General features: G+C 36.4%; 1 protein-coding gene across 1 annotated transcript; it reads left to right on the top strand.

The window, feature by feature from the left end:
* Nucleotides 1-291: 291 nt before the first annotated feature.
* On the top strand, nt 292-723 carry LOC131614657 (probable transcriptional regulator RABBIT EARS). The gene has a single exon (XM_058886217.1). The coding sequence runs from the start codon at nt 292-294 to the stop codon at nt 721-723; it is 432 nt and encodes a 143-aa protein (XP_058742200.1).
* Nucleotides 724-11,382: the final 10,659 nt, after the last annotated feature.

Genomic DNA, 11,382 nt, shown 5'->3' with positions numbered 1-11,382 from the left:
TAGCGTGCCTTGCATGCCATAAAGAATGGCCCTAAAATTTAATTACTAGCGTACACTCTACCCTGCAAAAGCAATGGACGTTTGTGCTTTTCTTTTATAGAAATAAAGAACTTTATTTTTTATTTTTTATAAATATAATAATGATCATTTATATAGATTTTCAGATTTGTTTGACTTGCTTAATATATGTGACGCGTGGACACACTAGATTTGGATTTATTTGTGTTTAAATTCACACAATTTCTTCACAAAACACATATTATTTCACCAGTTCAATTTCTCTTGACCAATATGGAGAATCATAACAAGAGAAAATCGATCATGGTTGAGGAGGGTGATTCAACTCAGAAAATTACTCGTTACTCATGTAGTTTTTGTGAAAAAACATACAAAACAGGCCAAGCACTAGGAGGACATCAACGTGGTCACAAACACGAGCGAAATGTCATACATGGGATGAAGCCTAGGTCAATCCCTCGTCATCCAAGGGGAAAACTGAGTTTTATCACTGGGGCTTGTAAGGTTGATATGGAAAATATCAACGGATGGAAAATACCAGACAAAGATGAAGTGAAAGAGGCTGATCATGATCAAAATGATGCAAAATCTGAATTTAAGTTTGTTTTGCTTCCCATGAAAAATGCTCGAATCAATGGGTCAGGGAGTCAACAAATTCCTAGGACTGAAATTGACTTTTTTTCTGGTTTCAAAGAGGAATGCTAATAATCATTCTCATGATGAAGTCAAGGAAACTAATTCCAATTCAGTTGATTAGTTTTTGCATTTGTGTGCGGGATATATAATTAATTATATATTTAAAAAGTATTATTATGTATAAGATCAACTGTACTCTTTTATTTTTTTATATAAAAAATAATAATATGATAAGATCTTTGTGTGAAACAAAAGAAACTAGTCTTATGGGTGCCTTATTTTGTTTTTTTTTCCAGATAAATTTGCTTTGTGATTTAATGAATTGTATAGTTTTTTCATGATATTTTTTTAAAAAATTTATATATAGTTTTAAAATCGATTAATTTGATGAGACTAATCTCACCGTCTAGCAGAGAGCATGTTTAAAAGCAAAGCTATTTATTTTACTTTTCTATGAATATTAATTTTTTATTTAAAAATATATGAATAACATTCTAAACTTAATAGTTAAGATTTGAATTTAGAGTGAGACAACAACAATGTCATTAAATTTTACTCTATGATTCAACAAAATCTTGTCTTATATATTATGAAGAAGCACGAGTCAAGATAAATTTGTGATTCGATAGTTTTTGGAAAATTCTTTGCCCACCTCCCAATCTTTTAGGTCACCTCTGGTGAAAAACCACATATACTCCTGACTTCGGAAATGCATTTCCGAAATGCAAGAAAAAGGTGTTTTCGGAGATGCATCTCCGAAAGTGCATTTTTTTTTTTTAAATTTGTCTTATTTCGGAAATGCATTTCCGAAAACAGCATTTCAGAAGTTCATTTCCGAAATACTGCGCTTTTGCAGATTTAGCAAAACAGCCCCCTCCCCTAATTCATTTACCCTAATTCAACTTCAAACACAACCCCAGAGAAATTTTGTGCAAACCACTTCCAAGGCTACATCAAAGGCTCCAATAACCTTGCTATACTACATTCAAAAGCCCTCCAATCTCTTCAATCGGTAAGCTTTTCGAGTTTTAGATCTTTGATTAAAATTTCTATTATGGTGTTTAGAAATAGCAAAAATTGTATTAGGTTAGTTTGGTACTGCTATTTAGGTTGTTTAGAATGAATAAAAGTAGTTTTGAAGTAGGATTTTGGGGTCTGCCATGGAAGTTACAGAAAACCTCTTCGCAGGGGTGTTTCGGAAGTTCATTTCCGAAAACACCTCCATTCCCAGTTTCGGAAATGAACTTCCGAAGTGTATCAGAAATGCAATTTTATTTAGTTTTTTTCTGTTGTCTCGCATATTAATCGATTTCAATTGTTTTCATGAACATGTCAGGCAACCCAGCACGCATCAGACAGGGTAGAGAGACCCAGACTGCGTCGGCTTGACGCGAGCGGGCGGCGCAGCTGCCATCGACGCATGGATAGGGGCATGGCCGGGGGCATGTGCGAGTTCCCGTGGAGATGGACAAGGGTACCTCTACATCTGGATCGAAGAGTCGTTTGGCTCGGGTATCTTCTTCCCGCAGCCAGCGAGAGAAGGAGGAGGAGGAGGCAGTGACATACCACGAGGCGAAGGAGGTACCAGATGTTGACCCTCCACACGGGGAGGAGCAGGAGCAGGAGGAGGGCTACCCGGGAGGGCCCAATGACACTTCCGTGCTGATTACCTACAACGAGCACGTCATTCGGCGTATCTGGGAAGGAGAGGTATTTTTTATAATTTGCTCGACTATATTATGTAACCGTTTATTCAATATTTTCTTAACGGTCTATTTAACATACTTTTTTATTTGTTTTTTTGTAACAGGAGAGAGAGCCTTTGAAAATGGTGAACCACTCGCGAAAGGTTTTCAGTCTGTTTAAACCGACTTCTGAGTGGTTTAACGACGCAGTGAGAGCTTCAGGGCTTAGTGGGATCTGCATGACGGGGTATACCACCATCAGCCACGGCATGCAGGGGGCCTTTGTGGAGCGGTGGCACAGAGAGACGTCTTCTTTCCACTTACCGGTTGGGGAGATGACGATCACCTTGCAAGTTGTGCAGTGTCTTCTCCACTTGCCGATCAGAGGGACGCTGTTGGACCACTCCCGGATCCAGAAGATCGAAGCCATTGAGTGGATGGAGCTCTATTTGGGTATGGAGCCCGAAGTTGCTGACTATGAGTGTCAGACGACAAATGGGCCTCATATCCGGTTCACCACACTGAGCGCGTATTTCGAGCACCACCTGGTGGCGGCGGCCGAATCAGAGGAGGCGGGAGACGGCCTATTTGTGGATTATTACGGTGACTGCGCTCTCCGGTGCTAGTACATGTTTGTGGTAGGCGCTGCACTCTTTGTGGACAAGAGTGCAAGGTACGTCGACGTGACCTACCTCCGCTTTTTCATGGACTTAACTACCGTTCACCAGTGGAACTGGGGGTCAGCTGTTCTGGCATACCTATACCAGAAACTGAATGAGGCCTCCAACTGGAGGACCAGGCAGTTGATCGGATCCTGCACACTACTCACGGTACGTTTCATTTTAATTTTTTCACATTTATTTATGGTTCGTATTTATTTTTAGCTGATTATCGTGTTTGTGTTTTAGAGCTGGATCATCTCCTACTTCCCCCGCATCCACGGCTTCCGCGTTGATTCTGCATACGAGGACGTCATGCCCAGGGCCGCCCGATACGTTCTCCGGAGGGGGAACAATGCAGTGGGACCATATCGTGGGTACCTCGACCGCACGATGCACGATGACGTCTGTTGGAGGCCATTCAGCGACTACACTGATGTTGTCCCCTTTGAAGGCATATCGTTATATTCTGGCTGGTTGGCATGCGGGACCAGCACCATGGTGCGGTATCTCCCTGAGCGGTGCATGCGACAATTTGGATATGTGCAGATGATACCCAGGTCACCTTTTGAGGCTGCTCCCGACACAGTGACCTGAGTGCAGCTCACTAGCATATTTGAGGATTGGGAGCGTCATCTGGTCCCGGAGGAGTATCGTCGCATTTGGGTCACCCAGGACTAGCATAGTGTGGAGGGCTATGTCGCATGGTTCTATCGGGTGTCACATCCTCTGATGAGTCCCAACGCTCCCGGCGCTCCTATGCCAACACACGAGGAGATCCTGGAGAACCAGCAGGCCGAGGATGACCACGCCATTGATCTCCCGCCGATCTGCCAGCGAATATAGATGCTTGGGCGGGACGCGTTGGATCAAGGTATCGTTGATCAGGGCGGTGCAGAGGCAGTGGCCGTGATGGAGAGGATCGTCATTGATGCGGGCCGTGCAGCGGCATACAGGCGGCAAAGGAGGTCCCAGGGAAAGAGGGTTAGGCATACCCAGTAGGGGGCCTGGTTTATTTTTTTTGTTTTCGGATTATATCTTTCGCACACTATTACTATTTGGTTCGACTTATATATATTATTTGGATTTTATTTATCGTATTAGTATTTTCTGTTTATATGTCGCTTATTTTATTTGGCGTTTTCCTTTAATTAAAAATACGAGACTGTTAAGAAAAACATAAAAAAACACAATTTCTGCATAATTCGGAAGTGCATTTTCGAAACCCCCAAAAATCTAAAAAAAGGTGTTTTCGGAAGTGCATCTCCGAAAACACCCCCCATTTGGTGTTTTCGGAAGTGCATATCCGAAAACACCCCCATTTGGTGTTTTCGGAGATGCACTTCCGAAGTCTGAGAAATTTTTTTAAAAAAATATACTTCGGAAATGCATTTCCGAAGCAGGGGTAAAGTGGGGTTTTCGCTGGGGGTGACCCCCCTAGGGAGGTGGTTAAAGAAAAAACCTAGCTTTTACTCTTTATTTTTTGAATAAAAAAAAGTTAAATACATATTTAAATAAAACGATGTTGAGGTAGGTTGAAAATATATTTGTTGAGAAAATCTCTCATCGCTTTGTTTTGTAAAAGAAGGGTGAGCCTAAGACTATATAAATGATTCAAATTCTTAATTATAATATCCATCAGTCAAAAACACTAAAAATTTGTATTTGACTTTTCTTTTCTCTTATGATGTGTGTTAGAGTGTTGTGAGATATAATTAAATATTTGCTTTGGGGGGGTGTGTGTGTGCATGTACTGGGAGACCGTAGAATAGTTGAAGATAAATTACGTGTTATAATAATTTTCACATAATATTATTTTTTAATTATCATTTAACAACGACTTTAATTTTCTCTCTAATTTTGTAGTTTTTACATTATATCTTTATGTTGTCAGTGTTCATTTTTTTTTTCTATACATTTGATTTTTCTTACAAAAGAAAATGTCAAAGAAGATTTGAATTAGAACTAATTGATATAAGAGTTTTTTAGTATAAAAAACTCTTTATGATTCAATATTCAAAAAGTATAAATTTAAGTAGTAACCATTAACAATTTGCCATTAAAAAAATACAAAAAAAGTTCATAATGAAATTGAAAAAAAAAAGAGTTTTTTATACTAAAAAAGATATTCGTTAATCCAAATTGAATAGTACATCGACCATTACAAATTTATAATTGTTAAAAACAAAAAAGGTAAATCTGCAAACAATCTTGCGGCGCCTAGGTTAATAGTATACAACGGTAACATGAAAGTACCTACAAATATGATACAGTAAAACTAACTGAAATATTCATAATTTCAGATCTGCAACATTGATACCCAAGCCTTCGTCATATCTATAATGAGTTGAAGTGAATATGTCAATCTGAACCAACAATCATCGTATTAAGACGGAAAAATCAACAAACATCGCACAAGTCGATTAAAACTTAAAAATACAAAAAAGAAGAAGAAAATATATGTGAATATCTTATTTAAATAAAAATTGAAGAAAGAAAAAACATTGTTGAGGGGTGATTTCAAGATAAAAATGACCCAAAAAAAACCTACGATGAAAAAATGAAAAAAGACAAAAGACTAAAGAAAAAAGTTAATACGAGAAAATTTTACTAAAAACATTTGTTTTATAGTCATTAAATTTTAAACTTTATTAGATTGGTAAGGCTCGTGTATTAAAATATAAATTCTTTAGATATATTTTTTTTTGGAATTGTTGACTGGTTTCACATTCAATAAAGAAATGACACAAATATATCTATAGTATTAGGCTATATCATATTGAATTCTTATTTAATTGATTCAGAGTCTAAAGTCAAACGTAACGTTTGAATGAATAAAATTATCTTATACCTCAAAGCAAGTAAGAAAATGAAAATTTTAGTCGTGTCAAATTTTTGAGATGCCTTGTGTAATAAGTTGGAGATAATTTTAGTTGGGTCGTTAAATATTTTTTAAGAGGTCATATTTAATTGTAAACTAATCGTAGAATATGCGGATGGAGACCCTTTTGGCCATAACTTAATTATGAAAACGTTTGAGGTCATGTACTGTAGGTCACCTTGCCCGTCCTAAAAGATGATATTGTTAATATTATATGATTATATGATTATATATATATATATATATATATATATATATATATATATATATATATATATATATATATATATATATATATATATATTAAAAGTATAATACATGACAATCCCTAGTGATTAAGGGTTGTTAGAGACTTTTAGGATTTTTTTAGTGTTTAGAGATAGCTCATGCAATGAGGTGAGAAAATATGGATTTCTAGTATTTGTGTGACTATTCTATTCATAATTTCTGACCTACGAGTTGAGGTATTTATAGGAGTTTTTGGACCTGGGTTCCACAAATTCCTAGAAAGTAGCAACTAATTCTTCAAGAACGTGGGAGTGGATAATTAATCTCTTATCACGAGGGAGAGTGTGACAAATTTCTCCTTCTCCTTCCAGCCATCGTGGATTAGGGACACATCATTTTTCAAGTTCTCATATTTTGGGTGAATTGTCTTATAGGTGGGCGACATATTTGAGAAATGGGTGCTGATTATAGTAAAAAGGCGGTCCATCTAATATATGAGAGATCAGGAGGTGTTTAGGGAAAGGCGTTTCATCTCTTTCTACCCATGTCACCCCTTGCGAGCTTTTTACAAATATAAAAATACACAATCCCTTAAGCACGAGGGCTTGGAAAGAGCGACATGATTAAGTCTTGATTTTACTCCATTAATAGAATGAGTCCCTCAAGTATGACGCAATTCCCTCATGCATGGGGAGCGTCTCTCATATATGGGATAACTCAGGGATATGTCTCAAAGTGTGAGTGATGTGGTATACACGTTAGTTGAGGTAAAATGAATGTCAATTAATTGAAGGAAATCAAATGTGAGCCAGTTGAGGGAAACCAAAACATTCATTGAGGAAAATGTGTGTTGCATTAAATGAAATCAATGATGATTTCCCTTAGGAATTCAAATTTGGCTTTACTCTTTACTTGTGTCTCTGACGCGAGGAGTCTTTCCTATTTCTCATAATTCTTAAGTACTCAGTGGAGGTGGTATATTACCTCTATGACTTGGCCTCTCTTTTTTATAAAAAGATTTTAGTTTTCATTATGTGATCTTTTTTTCGCATTCTCTTTTATGGATCTATGTGCTTGCAAGTATAAAGTTGAAAATCCTACAGAAAATTCATCCGAAGTTTTTATAGTGACAAAGATAATTAAAGTCGATGGAAATAGCTTTCAACCTTGATAATGGTGACCTAACCACAAAAAAATTCATGCCCCAATATCAACAAGAAACACAAGATCAAATTTCTTATATGATTGGAGAAATTCGATAAAAAAAATCTTGAAGCCTCAGATAAAGGTATGAAAGCTCACCAGTTTGTGTCTATCTATGTGTCATGCCCCAAAATTTTCCCGTCTTATTTCATCTTCAAGGGTTCAAGGCTCAATGGTTAAACTCAAGTCACTCTCTCCTAATCAAAGGTTCAAATCAGGGTTTTTTAACTAAAAGGTCAACTCAACTTTGACCGGTCATAACTCTCACATGGTTTGTCAGAAATCTCCCAACCAAAGCCTATTTTGAAGGAAATTTGATTCTCTACAACTTTGTATCTCACAAGCCAAGGCCAGAAATGCATCATTTGAGAGATATGGTCAAGGAGATTATAGGTCCTCTGAAAAGTCAACAAAAAATACCTTTTGGGTCAAAGCTCATAACTTGAGCATGAAAGCTCCAATTGAGGTGAAACCAAAAGGAGATTTTAAAGGACTCGTCAAGCTTTCTAAAAAGTCCTAGAATGCATTTATATGATTAAAATTGAGCGAGATACAAGTTGCGGAAATAGAGCATTTTTTGAAGGGATGCGTGAAGAAAAATACTTGTCAAAATCAATTTTTTTCAAATGGGCCCATTCTTTTATGACCCAAACTTGCTTATAAGAGTATTGAGAAGCTCCAAACTCAAGCCCATAATTATTTGACTTTTATTATGTTTTTAGTGAATTTTTATTTATTAAAAATATAGTTTAAATCAAATAAATCAAGAAAATATGAAATATATGATTTTGTTTTAATTTCTAATCATAATCAATCATCAAATATATCCTATTTTCATATAAAATTCGTGTTAAAAAGGATTGAGGAAAAAAGACCAAGTTTTAGCCAAAAGTGGAAAGTTTAGAAGGTGATTTGCAATCAAATTCAATTGCTTGATTCAAGAAGATTTGGTCCAATATTAGTGACCTAATTCAGCCTCACATATATAGTGAAGAAGTGCAGACGCAGTAGGGGGTTTTTTCGGCCTCCAAGGGCCATAGCCGAACTCTGAAATTTACAGAAAAAATTGAAAACTGAATTCAAGGTGGGAGGGCGATTAAAGGAGATGGAGGATTCTAACATGTCCCTGGGAGTGTTCTCAAACGATTCCAATCATCACTCACGATCAGAGCGCTCAGAATCATCATTCAGAACCCCTGGTTTGCCGTTTATTTTTTGAGTCGATTCACACAATATACGAATTATAATCATGCTTTGAGCATATGTCCTTGTTTGTTATGATATTCTGGATCTTTCTGGGCAGCTAATTCGTTCGTTACGTGCGTATATCGTATTCCACCATGTTATGGTTTATAACTCACATTTTAGGGCTTATCAATTTAGCGAAAATCAGAGCGTGAAATATATACCATTGAGTTCTTCTGGTTGAGATGAAGTCAGACATGGCTTTATTTTTGATTTTCGTAGGCGTATGAGGGGTTTGGCAAGGGGCAGGTGTAATAGGTACACATTTTTACAGCTTGTCTGAAACAAGCGCTATAAAAGCATGTCAACATGTTTGAATTGGAGAAGATGATGAGCTGGCGAGGTGCTAGTGGTAGGTTAAAGAATCGCGCGCGTTTTCTTTCAGCAAGGACGTTGATTTTATATATTACTAATTGGTTGAGACTACTAAACATGAAGCGTGTATGGTTGAGGTGGTAAGGCTAGAGCGCGAGGGCAAGAACCTGGGATCGATCCCTGGTTACCATAATATTTTTTGTGAAATAACAAGTTTCATGATTCAGTGCGCTGCTATCCCATGTCCACACGATGCAACCTCTCATGCAACAGCCATTGGATCCATCAGACAGCAAATCCAATGCATCAAGAACTAGGGTACACCGTGGACCTCTCAGACGCAGCAATACAGGATCACTCCCAGGTTTATTTTATTTTATTTAATATTTTTATTTATATTGTTTAATAAATGTTTAGATTAAAGATTAATAGTTAAGTTAATTTAATTAATTTTAATTTAGATTAGTCTTAATAAAAATTAGGATTAGGCTAGAGTTTAGGATTTCCCCCCGATTATTTCGATTATATCGATTTAATCTATTTAATTAATTTTAATTAATATTAAGTCACAAAAACCCTATAAAGGAGTAAGTATTAGGGTTTGCCCCAATCCCATTTGGGCAAAATTTTCAATTGATTCTTGATTAATTTTAAATTTTCTCCTCGAACCGACTATACCCATTAATCGCATTAGGCGAGAAATAATTTTGATCAATTCAATTTATTTGTTAATATAAATTTAATTAATTCTGATTTAATTCTCTCCTCGACCCGACTAAAGCTATTGGTCACATTAGACGAGAGATAAAAATACATAATTTAAAATACATTTAATTTGCTGCTCGCGACGATCCAATCTATCGATCTGAGTAACCAGCAATGCCCCATTAATCCGTTAGCTATACTGATCAAATCTATTGATCATCGCATCTAACGGTGACATATTAAATCAGGGTTGTACGCCCAAAACATTCAAAACACACTAAACCACGGTCCTACGGATTTTCATCCTTTTTCAATCAGGCAACTCAAAATACCTTTCAAATCAAATTCAAAACTACGATAGGCCATTCAAAAAGTCTTCAAACACCTCCATAATCAAATTCAAAGGCGTACAACCCTGTGCCCGAACTACGTTGACTCTGATTCTCCATAAGGAGATACGTAGGCACTTGGATAACCAAGGCGAGTCCCCCTCCCTAAAATCTCAATTCACTTTCAAATCTCAATTTCCACCCCTTTCACTTCTTTAACTATTATCCTTAACTTCTAGCCATAAAACCTTTACCTTGAATATAAAACCTTAGGAAAGGGTTGAGGGTGCCTAACACCTTCCCTCGACCTGATTATAATAACTTACCCCAATCTCTTAACTGCGCAGGGTTTCCTATTCGCCCTTCAGAATAGGTGGCGACTCTAAAGTCTAAATTTTTAGGGCAGGTTGCTACACTATGTGTCTGAGTGGCTCGAGTTTTGTAAAAGTAAGGAAATAACTTTGAAGTACTAAGGCAACTCACACACACATACACACACTCACATTAAAATATATTTTTCAAATGTTTTTGTATAGAAAATTACACTCTAAGACAATCCAAGTAACTAAAAAGTTGTCCAATTTGTTTACAAACAATTTTTGAACTAACCAATCGATTGGTAACTTGTTCTAATTGATTGACAAAACTTTTATGAGCCATCTAATTTATTGGAGAATTAATCCAATCGATTGGAGAAGTGTTAAGCGATTAACCAAGTCATTAGGACACTACCTTAATAACTTACAAGGACTCTATATCTAATATTTCCTATTTGGGAACTTTAATCGATTAAAAATGACTTGGCCAATCGATTGGAGCATTATGCCGATCGATTGGCTCATGAATTCTGCTAGTGGATTATTTCCTTTTCATATTGTTTAAACTCATATATAAAGAACACTCACATCCTCCACAGGACTAAGCCAACATTTTTCCAAACCTATATAATTCTCTGATGGAATCTCCCTAACATTATTCATTTAATTTATGCTATTTACTTTTAATGTCTATACTTCCAATGCAATCTACTCTTTAGAAACTAATAGTACGATTTGAAGTAAGAAAAATATAAAAGTAATCGTGAATTTAAAATACCACCATTCATCCCCTATCATGCTTGAAGTCACTTGTTCAACATCTTCATCTAAACTGCCATTCATATCGTTAAGGGTTCTTACAGGCGTAGAATGCATTTACTTCACAAGTCCTTAATTGTGGTTGATAATATGATTTCGTTCTTCCTTTACTCATTATACTTTTAATGATAGTTATCATCTTTTAAGGATTCTTACAAAGTGGCTACACAATTAATGTCACGAAATTAGGCTTCTTGAGACGTGAGAGCCCTCATGGTTATGTTAGTAATTTTCAATGTCCGAAATTTTGTGTCCCTATACTCCAGCAAGGAGAGCATAACTACTTTTTGGCATAACATAAATCTTTCTTGTTCGACATGTGACCCCATACACAAGAGGAGG

The sequence above is a fragment of the Vicia villosa genome, linkage group LG6 (genome assembly GCF_029867415.1).
Source record: "Vicia villosa cultivar HV-30 ecotype Madison, WI linkage group LG6, Vvil1.0, whole genome shotgun sequence".
Classification (NCBI taxonomy): domain Eukaryota; kingdom Viridiplantae; phylum Streptophyta; class Magnoliopsida; order Fabales; family Fabaceae; genus Vicia; species Vicia villosa.
The sequence above is the reverse complement of the archived record's forward strand: the minus strand, read 5'-3'. Positions and strand labels throughout refer to the sequence as shown.